The sequence below is a fragment of the Tyto alba genome, unplaced genomic scaffold, assembly GCF_018691265.1.
Source record: "Tyto alba isolate M040663 unplaced genomic scaffold, T.alba_DEE_v4.0 Super-Scaffold_11, whole genome shotgun sequence".
NCBI classification, from domain to species: Eukaryota; Metazoa; Chordata; class Aves; order Strigiformes; family Tytonidae; genus Tyto; species Tyto alba.
The window spans coordinates 3,627,391-3,645,199 of NW_024881273.1; the positions used below are offsets into that span (position 1 = coordinate 3,627,391).

Here is a 17,809-nt window from a genome sequence, read left to right on the forward strand (position 1 = left end):
CTCCTCCCCCAGCTCCCACACAAGACCAGGAGTCTCCTTTATTTAAATAACCAAAGGTGTACTTTTTTTTTTTTTTTTTTTAAAGCACATCACATTATTCTCAACCCAATTAAAATTGAACAGCAGACAACTGCGCACAGAGGCACTGCTCCCCCCTCCCAGGGATGGGTGTTGCAGGAGTCACTCCGGGGATACGGCCATGCCCCCCAGGAGCTCTCCCAGGACCCTCCTGGGTTTGACCTCCATGACAGCCCTTTATCTGCTGCTCTTACAAAGTGCTGGTTTGGTTCCCATCCTCCCACCCCGACCCGTCCCACAGAGGGGTCTAACCCCTGAGTCTGTACTAAGGCCCCTCCAATAAAGCCCCCTGCCCCCACAAACATCAGCTCAGGCCAAGGGTCCCCAGTCCTCCCTTGGGGACCGATGGCTCTACAGGAACTCCCTGCCTTTCCCTGTTGAGGCTTTAACCCCAAAATGCTCCCTGACTGCAATTCCACCAACACAGCCCCAAGCCAGGCTGCGAAAACCCGCTGGGTTACCCGAGTAGTCCATCTCAAGGTTAAACGCTGTGCACCATGAACAGGAGAGTTCAAGCCTCCCTGAACCTGAGGGAGAGGTGAAGGTCCCCCCCTGGAACCACGGGCCTGACCCAGACGTGCTCTTCACACAGGGCATCAACACCTCTGCAGCTCCCTGCCATGGATCCAGGAGCCCTGCTGGTCCATCACCTCAAAGCACAGGGGAACTCCCTTTATCTGAAGAGGGAAAGGAACCCATTTCCTCAAAAAAGGAGAGTTAAAGCCTTCCGAGCCCTCTTACAGTGGCAGCTCACCCACCCTGCAGCTCTGCAGGAGTTGCACAAGCCTTGCAGAGCAGCAGCTCTGCTGAGATCAGCCAAGACACACGGGATAGGCACCATCTTTCGGCCAGTGCTGACCATGACAAGAGGCAAAACCGAGCACAGCAGAGCCCTGTGCACCTGCAGCAGGCACCAGGCTGAACCACCGGCACCACCACGGCAGGGAGCTGGCAGCGGTTTCCCAACACCGAGGCAGCTCTGAGCCAACCCAGGTGCAGGTCGCACACGGCATCCAGGTGTGCCACAAACAAGTCACACGTGAAGACGGGTTTGCCCAGGACTCCAACACATTTGTGCAGTTTATAAAACCAAGCTGGTGGCTCTGAGTGGTAGAAACAAGGGTGCGGTTTCATTCAGAAGATGACTCAACTTGTAAGGCTGGACAGCATTCAGCTAAACTTTGCCCAGACCATATATGCTGGTTTGGTCAGGCTGCAGCTTCCATCTTCACTGCTGCACCCCTCAGTGAGCAAGGGCACCCGTTCAGGCAAGGCAATCACACCCCAAGAGACACTGTAAGGCTGACTGGCCCCGTACATGCCCCCTCTGCAGCCCAGCTGAAGTTACTGGCCCTAGGTGCTTCCTTCCAAAGTGAAAGGAGTGCCTGGGCAACACAAAACCCCAGCACAAGATGGTGCTGTGACCCAAGGGCGTCTCTCAAGGAGACAGGCCCTACCCCAGAGACCAGCGTGAGCTCCACGGGGCAGGGTGGCAGTGCTCCGGGCTGCCCAGGGAGGACACTGCGCTCCCAGTGCTGCCAAAGAGCCAGAGTCTGGATTTGCACCCAATTCTCAGCCCCACTGAGCAGCATCAAGGATGTGCAGATACAAATTGCTGTCTGGTGGTTTCCACCTGGGACAGCACAGGGCCAGGCCAGCACAAACATGTGTGCAGGGACACTCATGTGAGGCAGAGCCCAGCCTCTGGCCAGGTTTTTGTTGTCACCCCACACCAGCTGCCTGAGCTGGGGGAACTCACCTCTCTGGGTCATCGAGCCCTTTGGCAGCACAAGTTTGATGCCTGAGAAATTCATAAAAAGGAGACTTTTCATTGTGAGATAATGAACCCAATGGGAGAAATCCACTCAACGGGGAACCTCAGTGCTGGCTCGACACCTCGTGTGTGCCAGTCTGTGGTGTTCCCAGAGTTACAAGTCACTGCAGAGGAAGAGAAGTTCCTTGGGTATTTGGCAACAGACAGGTCCCTTCAGCCACCACCACATGGTGACACCACTGGAGAAGCATCTACGATGAGTCCTTTGCCTCACTTGGACGGCCGGACAGCCTGAAGAGGGTCTCCCTCATGGTGCGGAAGCATCTGTCAGTGAGGTCAGAGACATCGTCTGATGTCAGGCCTTTGGTCTCTATTGCAGGCAGAATCTCAACCTTGATTTTGCCTGGGAACAAAAGAAGAGCTTGGGAGAAACCCACAAGCCACGGGAGCACCGTTCTCTGCCCTCCCAAGACCCCTGTTCCCCCCACCCTGGGCAGCCCCAGCACAGGCCTCATCCCCTCACAGAGCTTCAGGCAGCCACCCCTGGGATTAGACCCTGCCCTCAAACAGCCGCGCCACGCAGAGCACTTCCCTTGTGCCCCAAAGTGATACCCCAGGCAGAGCTTGCAAGGCTGCTGGCCACTCTGCCCCTACCTGCTGGACAAGAGAGTAGGGGGAGCCCAGGGCCACGGACCCGCTCAGCTCCGGGGCCGTGCTGGCCACAGCCTGCACCAGGTGCTCCCTCCATCTGCTTCTCTACAACCCTGCAACCTTTGGCTGGCTCCAGCCAGCCAGGCAGGGAGCATGGCAAGCATGGCTTCTACCCAAAGAAGAGTTACTGCTCCAGGTTGACTATATGCCAACTTTCTGCCCAGCACTTGTACTGACAGGCTTCAGAGCTTTGATACGATCAGCTTCCTTGGTTTGCTTGCAGAGGGGTCCGTGATTGAAAGGTAAGGAGGCTGAGCACGCTTGGTTCTTCCCACAAGCCCTCACCAAATCACTTGGGCTGTGCCAGTTACAAGAGGGAGAGGTGGTGTCCAATTTTTAATTGCAACATCCCTCACTGTATTTAATTACATTCTTTCCTGAGTTAACACAGCCCAGGCTCTGGTGCCAAGCGCTTTAAACTGACTCCACACAACTCCCAGGGGGATGACTCCTGTTTACTTCAGCTCTGCTTCCCTCTCACACCCATGTGAACCAGAGCTCCACATGTGTATGGCATCAGTCCTGTCTCTAAGTGACTGTAAAGACCCTCAGGCTCCTTGATACCTGATGTAAATAGATTCTTCTTTGGGTTATAGAAGGTAGTGAAGGAGGAATACACCACAGGGATCACTGGGACCTGGAGGAAGAAGAGGCACAAGAGGAGTTACTTGCACTGCAGCAACTCAGGGCAGGCCAGAGACAAGCAGCAAATCCCACACAGCAGAGCTGACCTGGCCCAGCTCTCAGACACACAGGGCACACACAGCCCCACAAGAAAGACCCACTCCCCTAAAGGCTGGGGAAGTCAGGAGTCAAATGGGATCAAAACCACTCCCCCAGCAACTCAAGGCACAGGGACATTCAAGGCACTAGGGCCAAGTTACACTTCAGCCTCAGGTCAACACTGGCTCTCAGGGCTTCTCGTCCCAAGCCAGTTTTCCAAATTCAGGTATCTTCTGACCTGCAAACATTGGAGGGTGCCTTTTTTGACAGGTCTTGCCATGCTGTACAGGCACATGTTTGGGGGAGGCCAGCTGGTATGCCTTCAGCTTCTAAGGAAAGGAGTCACCAGTTGCAATCAATTGCTCCCAGGGAAGCTTCAGACAGGCAGAGACACAGCCAGGAGGGCAGGCACAGAGTCATTATCTCAGTGCTAATAACACAGACAGGATCTACAGTCGGTGATTCAGGGGGAGCGTTAGCAGAGGTGAGTACCATTTCCACTCTTGTCCTTTCCTTCTCACAGCTGCTGGCCCCTGCCTCGGTTGCATCACGCTGGCAGGAATGAGAATGGTACAATGCAGGCTACACCCTGGGCTTGGCCAGTTGAATCCAGCAAGAGATCTGGCACCTACTCCCTTCCCAGGAACCCTGCTACAGCACCTCTTTTAGGGAAAAGAGTTTCCCCTCAGGCCTTGAGTCATCCAGTCCCGAGATTCAAGGCAGAGCATGCATGGGAAGGCAAGGCACCCGTCTCCTCCCAGCCAGCTCTCCGGCACCTAGTCCCCAGCACCCAGGAGCCGAGCAGGGTGTCCCAGCTTCCAGCAACTGCCTGGGCACAGGCAGCACAGCCAGGTCTTCAGTGTCCCTGGCACACTGCCCCAGAGCTCTGCCCAGGCAAGCACCACCGCTCCTTCAGCAGCACTGATAGCTCTAGCTCTCCAAAGCAAGGAGCTGTGTCTCTGCTCCACCACTAACTGCTCACGGATCTTGCTGTCTTGGAGAGGAAAAGCATTTAAGGCATACCAAGAAATGCCATACAGCTGTCTGGGAGGGAGCTGCTATTTCCACACAGACCAAGCCCAGATGTTGCTCTAAAGCACTAGCATTAACAGTCCTGAATCAACACTATACTATGGCAACCTGGGGGAATTGAGAAATGCATCAACAGCTTTGGGATTCCCCAAGCAAGCTCACGAAGTGCAGCACCTGCCAGAAGCAAACTCTGTGCTGCAGCTGTGCTACCAGGAGCAGGGCACAGACACTGCACCACCACGCTGCCAGGCAGCTGCCTGCAAAGCTAGAGCTAGGGGATGAAGTGTGCCCGTCCCCCATGCTCTGCCCTCCAGATGGGACACTGGGACTGCAGTGCTGGGGCAGTCAGGAGACAGGACAAGGCAGCTTCTCCACTGTCTGCACCCATCCACAGGGGTCGAGTCACTCATGCAGGGGATGAAAAAGGCTCTTGGATCCTGCTGGGCAGCACTTATCACACCTAATGGTGGTTTAGCTGGGGAGCTCAGAAGAACACAGCTCACTTGAGAGAATATAAGCCATATCACTGCATGACCAGTCTGCAATGCCACTGCAACATAATTCAGGGACCCTGTGCAGGAGCAAAGTGCTGTTACCTGTGCCTGGACAGCAAGGTGAAATGCTCCTTTCTTGAATGGCAGCAAATCCCCAGTGCAGTTCCTCGTGCCCTCAGGGTACACCCACACCTTCACCTGCGCATGGGGAGATAAGGCTTTGCTCCAGCAATCTACCCGCAGTGCTCCCTTCCTGCTGGCCCAGCCACCAGCCAGGAGCTGCAGGTGGCTGTAACTCCAGTCGAGCCAGCACCAGCAGTTCCACATCCCCCCACGTCACCCCAGGATGCCCAGACACATGCCACCCCACCAAGCACCACAGTCACACTCACATTTTCAGCTGTCATAGTCTTGGCCACCTCTGCCATCACCATTTTGGCACTGGTGGTGCTCTTCCTGTTGATGAAGATGACACCGCCGAGGTAGATGATGAGCCCCACACTGCCAGCGTACATCAGCTCTTTCTTGCCCACCTGGACACAGTCATCGGGCAGGACCTCCATCAGCCCTAATAAGATGGCAGAGGGTGAGACCCAGCAGCCACCCCCCTCCACCTGCACTCAGATGGGACAAGAGACACGATTTGAGGTGTGGAGGAGAGGACCAGGGACAGGCCAGTGCCTTGTTTCTCTGCTGGTTTCTGCTGCCATCAAGAGACCAGGAGATTCTTCACACACCAGAACAACAGGGGCAGGGTGGCTGCAAATTATAGCAAGACCCCTCAAAAGGCAGCTCACTCTTTGGCCCCAGGGTGCGCAGCAGAGCCACCCATGACGCTGACATGCATGCTAGGCCAGCCAGGCTATCAGCCAGGAAGGGATGTAAAAGGGAACTGAGAAGCACCTGAAGCTGAACAGTACCTGGGGGGGCTGCAAAGGGGTGTGATTGCTCAGAGTGAGGGGAGTCCCTTCCTGCAGGCAGCAATGACAAACTGGACCAGCTGGCTCGGTAGCACAGGCCTGCTTGGCCAGGGGATGTGGGCAGCATTTTTCTGATGGTGAGCAAGGGAACTGCTCCCTCCCCCCCGCCAGCTCCTCACCCATCATGTCGAGGATGCTCTGGTGGTTGGACACAATGATAGCAGGGCCCTCCACCTCAAAGTTCTCCAGTCCTTTCACCTCAAACCTCAGGCCGAAGAAATACTTGAAGCTCTTGACCACAGTTTTGATGATTCTGCAGAAGAGAAGAGCAATCAGACAGCAGCAGGGCCAGAAGTTGACAGGGTCTGCTATACACAGGGTGGGTGGAAGGAGAGAAGAGCAGCTCTGTGACAGAGAGCCTCCAATCTCTGTGGTCCACCCAGGTGTCTGTCCTGGATGGCCCCATGTGCTCAAAGCACTTCAGTTGCATGCTAAGCCCCGTCAACTCCCAGTGTGGAAGTTTTAATGGAAGCCCAGGGAAAACTGATTGTAAATTTGAGTCTGGTACAGCCAGACTCGATGGCCTTCAAGCTGACAGCATCAGCTCACAACCAGGCTCACTTACAAGATCTTTGGAAGAGGCAAGTCCAGCCTAGCACAGCTGCAAACAGAGAGCAAACTGGAATTCCTCCAGAGTCCAGGAGGGAGAGATGCTGGTTTCAACACTGGATCAAGGACCACTCCTTCCACTGCCAGCCTTATCCACTTAGTGCTGTTTGTTTCCCCCTGTGCCATGCCTGTAGTCTGCTCTGATACTATCAGTGTTTTCCTCCTGCAACCAACAGAGCCCCATAAATTGTTCGGACAGTTCTCCTAGGAGCTGCCACTCCCCAGCACATGGGTGTTAGCCTGCACACCCATCACCCAAGGAAGGCTCTGCCAATCCTGCTCCTTGCAGTGTTGGAAGATGCTGTTTAACGATACAAACACAGGGTGTCGTTACACCAGGCGAGTCCAAGAACGGAGGAGAATGAAGGTGAGAAATACTTCCCTGTACAACACAAGGATGCAAGCAGCAAACAGGGTGCTCCCCACGCAGCCTGGCAGAGGCTGGGTGCCCCCGGCAAACCCATCTTCAAGCAAATAGCTTTTGCCTGTCAGTTCGCTTCCCCAGCGGATCTACAGGTCCGTCCACAAAGCTCCCAGCTTTCTTCCCCTGCACCCAAGGGCTGGGGGCCCAGCTGGCAGGAGGCACCAGCAGCTCCACTCGGCCCTGCCAAAGCATGGAGCAGGCTGCCGTGCCCTTGCTGAGCACAACCAGCCCCGGCTCGCTGGCCCAGACCCTGCCAGCCCATGGGAGCAGGGCCCGTCTACACCACCCCCAGACAGGTGGTTGCTGGGGACCCTCCAACTTGGCCAAAGGACACAGCCAGAAGCTGGCAGCACGCAGGGTCTATTTTGGGCAGGGGAGCAGCCATTTGTCAGGACAGGAGGCAGGAGCTTGCACACGTGCAAAGCTCCCAGAAGCAGCCTCCAGAGCAGATGCAGGAGCTGACCTGCCCTCTGGCAAGCATCTAGATGCCCTGCCTCAGGGCCCTGGCAGACAGGGGATGGAGATCTCCTCCCTGCAGGAGAGGACTGAGGGACAATGTCAGCTTCTCACCCACCACAGGGTCCAGCTGGAGAGCTGCACAGCACCATCAGCCTGGGAAGCATCCCTGTCACCCAGGGCACGAGGTGAGCACCCAACTAGTGTCTCATCCTGGCTTGGCAGCAGCTCCCAGCACCTGCTCTCCAAAAGTATCCCCACCCCTGCCATCAGCTCTTCAACCACACACCTCTGCCAACGTGACTTTCCCCAGTTTGCTCCTACCCACAGTGGGGTTCGTATCTCCGTGGCATGCTCTGCCATGCAGACCACCCAGGTGCTGGCTTTCTCACTGGAGTTCAGGCCAAGCCAGTGCCCGTGGGTGACACAGCTAAAGTGACACCACTGCTATCAGCCCCCATCATTCAAACTTGCTGCAAAGCTTAGAGCTGCACCCAGGGAAAGGACACAGGGAGACTGCAGAGCTCCCAAGCACCACGGGCCCGCAGCGAGGTTACAGGAGTACAGTCCAGGTGAAGAGACAAGGGGGCAGGTGAGGAGAGGCAGGGTGACACGAACCGGTGAGGTCACGGTGGATGCTGTGCCACCAGACTGACCTAAATCCCACTTCTCCTCCCTTCTGACTGCCAACCAAAAAAGAGGTCACTGATCTGGAAGTCACACTGCTCAGTAGCTGCCGGGAGAGGCTGGTTACACATTACTCAAGAGCAACCACCCAACTTCCTCCTGCCAGTAAGGAGTCAGCGTTTCCTTGCACAAGATGTGGCCTGAGCCACTGAAAGAGGCAAAGGGGCAGAGCTCAGAGCAAGTGAAGAAGAACAGGGTGACCAGCAGCCCTGCTGAGCTGGCCACGTCATCCACAGGGTTAAGGAGTCCTACTCCCCTACAACCCTGCAAGCAGCTTCTCAGCCAGTATGAATGATCCTGACAGTGCAGTCACAGCTGCAGAGAGCTGTAAATCTGATGAATTTATTGCCAGATGAAAGGAAAGAGTAGAAAAGTGAGAGGGAATGTGCCTTTCCAGTGCATCAATAACAGCCTGAGTCTGAAAGCCAGCAGCCCCCAGCTTCACGTGCTCTGCTCTATGCCACAGCCTGTGCCAGAGGCCTTTTTAGGATCCTCTGATTTTCAAGGATTAATGAAGTGTGCTTACCAGATTGGAAGCTCTTGCAAGAGGTTTCACCCCTCGATAAACAGCTCTATCTCTATCAGACACAGGGGGCAACCTCTTCCAAGTCACACCAGCTTGGCACTGGAGCCAGGAGCACAGAAAGGACGAGGTGTTCTGCACCGGGCAGTGACACTGTTATCGATGTCTGTCCACCAGCACATGCTCTGCTCCAACCCCTCCCCTGAGCTGGAATAAGCAGACTGGGATGTTGTAGAAATAAGGAGCTCGCTGGATCACCTCAGCCAGGGACCTCCCAGGGGCTGGAATACATGACCACGATCATCAGCCAGTGCCAGCACATGGAAACGATGGGCTTAAGTTACAGGAAAAGGGCGGTTCTGACCAAAATTCAGCTCTGAGTTTCAACATGAGGAGTTGTCCAGGGCAAGGAATTCTCATTCCCAAACAGTTCCTTCAAGTTTACAGGAGATCTACAAAAAGTTTTAAGGGTAGAGAAAAAAAAAAAAACAACCAAACAAAAGAAAGATAGAGAGAGTGTCTCTATAATGGACATCATAAATTCTCCCAGCTGCAAAGCTGGTTGTGCATCGGGAAGCTGCTTCTGAGCGAGCCAAGGCAATCAAAGCTGGAAACAGAGCTTGGCTGGAGATCCCAGAGCAGACTGCTGTTTCCAGTGCCTGGGGCAACTGCACCTAAGGGTATGGCAGAGGGATCGCAGACCATTGTGCTGGGGCAGGGCAGGGCAGAGCCCGCAAGGCAGGACATGGGTGCCCTGCGCCCGCTCACTCCGCCCTGGGCCTTGCCTACGGGAGCTGTGCTGCAAAGCAAAGTCCAGCTCCTCCAGCAGAGACGCTTCCCAACCTTTGATCCAAAAGGATGCAGGAAGGCAACAGGGCTCCCCTTTCCCCCACACCCATATAACCCGGCCTGGGCGCAGATGATTAGAGCAGGTAAAAAGCTGGATATGGGAGAGCAAAGCAAAGAGCCCAAGTTCTACTTTGGTGCCAACAGAAGCGCCAGCTCTGCCCTGAAATTCTGCCTTCGCACGTAGAAGCCGCCGCCCCAGGCGTCCTGTCAGAGGACACGCACAGCAAGGCCTGACAGCAACAGGCATGCCCCGGGCAGCTGCGCTCCTCGCACCAGGCTGAGGGCAGCATATTAAACACCATCTGCCAGCGGGCAGCCCTGCTTCTAGAAGAAGAGAGATAAACAAACAAACAAACAAAAACCAAACAAACGCACACTGCTGTCGCATAGCTTTCCCCAAAAGCTTTCCCCCAAACCTGTGCAGCCGCCAGAGCGTGGCCGCTTGCCACCATCCTCACACCTTCCAGGCCCCTCCAAAGGATGCTTGTCCCCAGGTGGGGTCTCTCTGAAGGGGAGGGCACAGCCACGGGGCAGAGCGGCCCCAAATCACGAGGCAGCCCTGCTGCCACCGCGGCAGCCACCTGAGGGTCTGCTGCCACGCCGCTGAGGTAAAGGAGGCCTCCATCACCCCCCCCTCACACACACACACACAGAAGCTGAGACTGAAACCGATCTCCCCAGTTTGTGTTTCACCCGCCCGCGCCTTGGGTCTGCCATGACACCCGCAGGGCTGGCACACCCCCCACACACACACACACACCGTTTCCCCTCACTCACCTCATGTTCTTGACGGTGCGGCCGCCGTTGACGAGGAGGCAGACGGGCGCCGTCAGCGCCGAGCAGACGACGCAGAGCAGGCAGTAGAAGCCGATGCGCAGCGCGAAGTTGACGGCGGGGCTGAGCTCCGCCAGGACGTGCAGCAGCAGCAGCAGCACCGCCGCCCCCCACAGCAGCCAGCCCAGCTCCATGCCGCCGCCTCGGACCGCGCAATCCCGGCCGAGGCAGCACCGTCTGCCGCTCCTCCTCCTCCTTCTTCTTCTTCTTCTTCCTCCTCCTCCTCCTCCTCCTCCTCCGCCGCCGCGACGAGCGGCGTGGGCTGCGCCCGCCTTATGTGGGCGGCGCGGACGGCCCGGCCCGCCGCCGCCCCGCCGCTCCCCTCAGGCGAGGCGGGAAGGTCCCCTCGGGGCGCGGCGGGAGGATTCCCTCACGGGGCGGTGTGGGTCTGGGTGACCGCGTGGGACGGGGAAGGAGGGCTTTAGGTCCCCTCGTGGAACCCTGTGGCATCTTCGGGTCTCTCGTGGAGCCGTGTGAGGTTTTCACTCCCTTTTTAGGATGCCACGTAAGGTCTTTTCGGGGGTCCCCTCATGGTGCCGGTGAGGGGGGGGGGGGGGTGTGTCTTTGGGTCCTTCATGGCGCTCTGTGGGGGCTTTTGGTCCCACACAGCCTGGTGAGGAGGACTTCGGGTCTGTTCGTGGTGCTATGGGGGGGCTTTTGGTCCCTCATGGCATGGTGAGGAGGGCTTGGGGTCCCCTCGCGGAACCCTGTGGCGTCTTCAGGTCTCCCATGGAGCCATGTGAGGTTTTCACTCCCTTTTATGATGCCATGTAAGGTCTTTTGGGGGGTTCCCTCATGGTGCCGGTGGGGGGGGGGGGAGGTTTCGGACCCTCATGGTGTGCCGTGAGGGCATTGGGTCTGTTCATGGTGCTATGGGGGGGCTTTTGGTCCCCCATGGCACGGTGGGGAGAACTTTGGTTCTGTTCATGGTGCTTTGGGGGGGCTTTTGGTCCCTCATGGCATGCTGAGGGGGACTTTGGGTATCTATGGTGCTATGTGGTATCTTTGGGTCCCTCCTGTCATAGTGTGGGGTCTTTGGGTCTGTCGTGAAAATTCACAACTGACTGAGGTCAGCATGGGTCAGTTGTGAATTTTTGTGACAGATCCCCACTCGCCACATCTCCCTGCCCCTTGTCCTGCCCACGTTCTCCACTGGTGCTTGATGCTGGTTTTCCACCTGCACAAATGCGCTGAGTGGGATGGAGCTTTCCCCACTGGTGCTGGGGTTAGGTCAGGATCAGGCCCAACAGCTTTGTGGGCCCAAAGCTGGCAAGGGAGATGAAAGTGTGTCTGCTGGAACTGACTCAAACTGTTTCACCAGCCTCAGCAGGTTTTGTAACACTTTATAGCAAAACCCTAATCCCACGGGTGGCGGTGACTTCACCGGGTAAGATGTGACCCTGGTGCTGAGTAACCTCTCAGCATCCTCAGCTTTACAGCTCCTGGAAAACTCAAGGAAAAGTGATTGTCCCTTTCCAAATAACCACTGTTAACAAAACAACTCTCCCTAGTCTCAGAAACAGGTAGCGGGCTGTTCCCAAATGAGCTGTCACCAAAACAGAGAGGGGCTCACTGCATTTTCACTGCCCCTCAGCAGCTTTAATGCTTGAAGCAGGAGACAAGCTCCTTCTCTCCGCCGTGGAGCTCCATGCCAGTACTCCCTACAGCTGCCAGGCAGTGACATCTCAGAGCTGGTCTCATGATTCCTGCTAATGCCACAAAGAACCCTCGTTGTATTAGCATCTCGACGCAGCAGTAGATTAATCCCTCCGGCCTGCATTGTACAGGCTGTTCAGAGACCCTTGCTCCAGCGCCGTGTCAGCCAGCATATGCCTGGGAAGTCACTGAGACCTTTTCAGCTGAACATACGCCGGCCCGAAGCAATTCTGCATTATCCTCGTGACTTTTGCTTTTGTTGACATGGGAAGAAAGTCAGTGGTGATCTGTCACCAGGGCATCGTGTGAGCCGACCCGCTCAACTCGCAAACGCCAGCTGACGTGAGGAAACTGAAATGCAAATTCCAGCACGGCCACGGCGCTGATGGCAAACGGCACTAGCAGATATGGCGTGGTGGGGATGGCAGTTGCACGTTTGCTTCATGTGTGGGCTCCTAAAGGAGCTTGGCTGTAACTCCCTTCTCCCCACGCTCTCCAACAGATTATCTGGAGTAATGCAAATGAAACGTTTAATATTAGTCTGTAGCTCAAGGAAAGGGAGTGATTTCTGATGCCAGATTAGAAGCCAGACATGGGCCTGCCTGCTAGCGAGCAGAGCTGTCACGCTGAGTTATTTCATAAGGCAAGCAGTTATGCTGCCAGATGACGACAGCCTGTGCATTAACATTATCATAACAAACTGTCTGATGGAAGGAGGCCCGTGAGCCTCAGCGTGTTGCGTAACGCAACAGGGATCATGTCATCACCCCTGAAACGCGTCCGTTTTGGGGTAGAGGAAAAGGCAACCCCCTCCCTGCCCTCCCAGGCTCCAGCAGCCAGAACCAAGCAGTTCCAAATTCTTTAAAATACAAACCCAGTTTACTAGATTGAGCTGCATGTTTTGCATATTTAAACTACTGACTGAATTATTTAGGCACGTTGCAAGTGTAGCCTGAAGGTAGTTTAGCTGAGCAGGGTCCAGAAAGCTGGTAGGAACAAGCACCCAGCCAGCGCCGAGCAGGCAGTGAATTCTCTGCAGCCAGTGCTACGTGCTGAGGGGGTGTGTGGCACCCGGTGCCCTCCAGCACCCGCAGTGGGGCCCTTGAAAAGCTGCCTGGAAAAACGACCTTGAAAAGGTAAAAGAGTGCTAACAGCAAAGCGCGGTGAGCGGAAGGGTCCACACAGCATTGCTGATGGCGGGATTTCTGTCGCTGGGTCCATGAAAAGCTGTGAAGCTGAGAGCATTACCCTTGGCCTTAGTTTTCTGATGTCTTCTATTAATCTGGCTGTGGTTATTATCTTTTATTTGTCTTAATTTATTGCTTCCCTTGGAAACAACATGTGACCTCACTTTTGATGACTAGCTTCTGACTGGAAAAGAAATGGAGCCAGGGAGAACATCACCCACGCATGCAGGGAGAAGGTGAGCGGAGAAGGGAAAAGAGAGAAAGCACTCGGTGGGGTAGGAAGGAAGGAGAGATGTTATCCATCGCCTGGCATCGCCGTGCGGGGCTGAGCAGGTTGTGGAGCAGCGGGAGGCCGGGCGGGTGGGTGCTCAGCAGGGACCCCCCGGGAGGCACAGGCCGTGCCGAAGGAGGGCTGGCTCCGTCTGTAGAGCTGCGTCTCGCTCCCCGCTGCCTCACCGGGCGCCTGCCCTTGACTTCCCGCGGTGTCTTTGGCCTGCTCCTCTTCGCCGCCTGCCAAGGGACATGTGTTGAAAGCAGCAGCTGGGTTTGGTGACATTAAAGGCAGGGGGGAGGAAGAAGCAACCAGCCAAGCTTCTTTGTTCTTGGCTGTGTCAAAGCGCACATGTGCGTGGCTTGTGAGCCCTCCCAGAAAGGGCTGAGAGTGCAGGCAGCACGAAGCCCCGGGTTGCTCAAACTCCTAAACAGCAACCCCTGCTGCTGGGTGCTGCAAAGCAGCCTCGATTGTCAGGGGCAGTGAGGCGATCCACGCATCTGACCTAACTTCTCCCAGACCACTGTCAGTCTATCCATCCACCCATCCACTGATCTATCCTCTTCCCTCTTTACCTGTCTCAGCTACCAGCTGGCTTTGAGAGGTGTTGTGGAGCTTGGTGCCAGGGTGTAGCTCAGGGTACATAAAACAGCCCGGCATCACGATACAGATGTAATTACGCTGCCACAGCTTGCTCCCGCACAGGCGAGGCTACAGACTGGCAACCTGGACCACCTTTGCATCGATAAGCAAGGCTGCTCGAAGGGCTGACACCAGTGGGATGGCATCACTGAAATCTTCTGAAAGTGTTGCCCTGGCAAAGACAGCGAAGAGGTCTGACCTGTGCTCTATCTACTGCTGTGCACAGCAGGGCCCGCTGCAGGCTGCTCGGCGAGGCAAGGACGGTGGCTAGAGCAGTCTGTGCGAAGGATGTGGGTGAACCCCATTTCCCTCTCACTTGTTTCAGCCTAAAAAGGCACCAGGGCGCGAGGGGTGAAGCCCTCCTGCCGCTCCTCCTGTGGGTGGCACGGGAGCCCACGGCCGAGCCCACGCTTGCAGGGGCAGAACTTCAAACTGACTCCCGGCTGCTGCGTTGGCTCCTGCTGCCCCGCGGTCACACTCCCTGTAGTTGCTGTGCCTGTAAGTAATAACACGTCAGCGCTCTCGTGACAACAGAGCAAACACTTGAGGAGGAACCGAGCTGTTGACTCAGTGCGGTTTGAATGTGAGTGCTGCAGTTACCCGCAGGACTACGTAGTGACCGCATTGCACAAAAACCAGAATAATAAAATTGCTAAACTGCCCTGGTCTGGGGTACTGCATGCACAGCCTGCACTGGTCACTGGAAAGAGAGAGAGTCTGAAGGAGTGTGACTCTGGGAATATGCAATTAAGAGAGAAACATATTGCAAAAGTATATTAGATTATCGGAGCCTTTTTGTAAATTTTACTCACCTACAAATAACTCTACTGAGAAAGTAACTGCGTTATCTGCTCAGATGTTCACTGCTTCATGGTTTTATGGTCCCGTTCGTCAGCTACTGGAGCACTTTGCAGGTCTCAGGCCCCACACAGCCCCCACCAACCCCTCAGGAAACACCCCTGTGCTCTGCAGGTGTCTTGGCACACCCAGCCTTGCCGCTCCCAACACACCTAAAACCGTTCCTCAGCTGTGCTTTTCAAAGCTCTGCTTTCTCTGAGCTTGTTTTACCTCTGCTTTGAGAAACTCAACCAAGTATTTAAATCTACAGAAGATACAGAGCCGATTTGGCACGACGCTTATCCACAGGAGGAACACCACAGGAGCGGTCCCGTTGAGTGCCGGGGCTCTGCTCCTCCGGCTGTCGGTGAGGCTGGAGAGAGTCAGTGAACCATCAGTCAAGGATTCCTGCTCAGGTTTACACCCCACCATGCCCCCCTGCACCGGTTTTTATATTTTCTCTTGTCAGACTTTGCCAAAAACAAAAGGCAGCGAAAATGTGAGGTTGCAAGAACTTACTGTTGCATTTGCATTTGTACACGGAAGCTGGAAATCCCCCTGCACCTGATGTTCTCTGCAGGACACTGCACTGTCTGCCCCAGGCGAGGCTCTCAGTAAAATGAGTGTACAGAGCACAGCTTTGGAAACAGCATCTTGTCTGGCTGCAGCTTGAGCTCCTCTGAGCCCAAAGCTGTAAAATTGGAATTTTTATTTTTTTTTTTTTTTTCCCCGGTTGCAATAGGATTAAGCTTTCTCCCAAATGTCATGCGTAAATAAAGGAAATCAAATTGTTTCTCATGGATTTTGTGCTGCTGGAAGGGGCCGAGTGGTTGACCTGGAGACTGATGGACTGCACAGGGAAGTCAAAGTTGTTAGCCAAGGGCTTCTCTTGATGGGCAACCTGGGACTGAAGAGAGGCTTGCTCTATTTCTCACATCCGAGACTCCCATTTCAGGAAGCCACCACCCAGCCGCAGTGTAACTTGCCCCATCTGGGCTAGATTCAGCTGATGGTGCTGAGCTCTGTGTATGTGTTGTGTGTTCTCAGGGCCGCGACTCTGTCAGGTGCTTACAGCCAGCGTGCGCCCCGCCAGTGCAGCCTGCTTCTGAGGTGGCAACCTCCTCATCCCCTCCTCTCCTGCTCCCTTCGATCCGTTCGCTGTGGATGCGTGGCTGTAATTACAGCACTGATGAAGATCCCGTTTTCCTCAGAGAGCTGCAGTAATTACCACCGCGCAGCGGCCCGTGAGAGCTGGAGCAGGCTGGGGCTCTGGGACTCGAGGCAAGATGTGCCCCAGAGAGGAAAGGGAAGCTGATCTCCATCCCTGCCTCCAAAAGAGCATTTCCCTTCCTCTCAAGCACCACTCGATACCTGCTCGGTGCAGGCCCTGTTAGCAGGAGCTGTGCTCCCTCCAGTACAGGAGCAGCGGGCCCAGTGGGGTGTTCCCAGGTTACCCGACCTGCCGGTGCAGTGCCACAGGGTGTGCCCGGCCGTACCAAAGGGCCTTTGGGCTAAATCTGCAAGTGGAATTAAACATCAGCTCAACTTCTTCTGTCATGGGGCTGTTCCTCGGGCTGAGCTCAGCCCATGTGGGAGCTGGCAGCACCTCCACAAGCCGAGCTTGCCCCCGGGCCGCTGGGCTGCTCTGCCTGCAGGAGCACACACGGATTGCAGCCCGTACCACCGCCTCTCTCTGCAGTCGCCTTTGAAGGTGATCCTGTCCTCCTGAGCACGTCTCCAGCTCCCTTCTCTGGCTCTCCAAGGGGAAATGGGCTCCAGCACCTGCACAGACACTTGCTGGAGCAGAGGAGCTGCTTGGAGGAGAAGAAAAATGGGTGTTGCTGCCACAGATGCAATGGAAATGTACTGACATCTTTGGGGCAGGGCAGGAGGGAGTGGTGCAGCCTGGGGTGCTTGCAAACAACTCCAGTCTTGCCACAGGAATGAACTGGTCTTGCCCAGAGCAGCGACACAGTACTTTTCAGGCAACAGCAGCAGCACCTCGGGCTGAGCCCTGAGGCAGGGACTGAGCTCCCAAGACAGGGCTGGGTCACTGAGCAAGCTGGCGGGACCGATTGCACCACTGCCAGGCAGCAGCTGCCTTTAGCAGAAGTGTGAGACCAGTACCCAGCACTTTGGGCGTATGAAATCAGCACCTAGCGCTTCCTGGGGTATTTGTATAGGAACAGAGAATCTGGGCGATTTGGGATGCTGGGTTACCTGGAAGCGGATGCCACGAACTCCCCAGCTGGTCCCCTCTCATTGCACAGCCTGGCCGGAGCTGCCAGCATGTTGCAAGTGGCTCAGGATCTCCTCCAAGTGCCAGAGTCCAGCACAAGGTGAATTCTTTTCCTGGCAGGCCTCCCTGGCCGCTGGAAATAAAACATGCACACCTCAGCGGGCTAAAACCCACACGGGGAATATGTCTCCATGAAACAAACAGTTTCTCTCTTTCTATTTCCCCTGGTATTGATTAATGCCTCTTAATGACTCCGGCTAAAAAAATCTTGTAGTTGCCGCCTGTCATGGAAGATCAATGGCGCAGCATTAGCGAGAGATATAGAGGCAAACTGTCCCGGGCGAGTTCTCTGCAAAAGCCATCTCTGGGAACTGCACCGCCGTCTGCTCAATCAATAGTTCATCATGACCTCTCCCTCTTGCTTGCTTTTTTTCCCCTTGAGCTAGCTGGGCAGCAAAGTCTGCTCCAAGCTTTCGCAAGGACTAGATTATAACTATCCCGATTGATCTGATATGTAAAGAAAAAAGGGGCCTCTTAAGCCAGCTGTCTGCACTGGGAAAACTCAAGTGGCTGCACAGACAGGGTCAGACCCTCATTAATTCCTGGTTGCTCGGGACCCCGCTCACACGACATGTGAAACCTGTACCGCAGCACTGGAGAGACTCAATTAGCCAAGACAAATCCAATCCAACTCGTCCCCGGAGCTTTCCCAGTCAGCTGCCTGTGCTGCCGGGGCCTTTTCACGATGCCATCGGAGCCACCGTACCCTGTCCCTCCCGGCACCCTTTTTTGCGATACCTCCT

The 17,809-nt window shown here is 55.5% G+C and overlaps 1 protein-coding gene across 1 annotated transcript; it reads right to left on the reverse strand.

The window, feature by feature from the left end:
* Positions 1-1,128: 1,128 nt before the first annotated feature.
* On the reverse strand, positions 1,129-10,401 carry AGPAT2 (1-acylglycerol-3-phosphate O-acyltransferase 2). Its single transcript, XM_032981527.2, has 6 exons — positions 10,118-10,401; positions 5,912-6,045; positions 5,205-5,380; positions 4,915-5,010; positions 3,128-3,200; positions 1,129-2,255 (listed from the first exon to the last, which is right to left on the reverse strand). The coding sequence occupies exons 1-6, from the start codon at positions 10,306-10,308 to the stop codon at positions 2,104-2,106; spliced, it is 822 nt and encodes a 273-aa protein (XP_032837418.1). The 5' UTR covers positions 10,309-10,401; the 3' UTR covers positions 1,129-2,103.
* Positions 10,402-17,809: the final 7,408 nt, after the last annotated feature.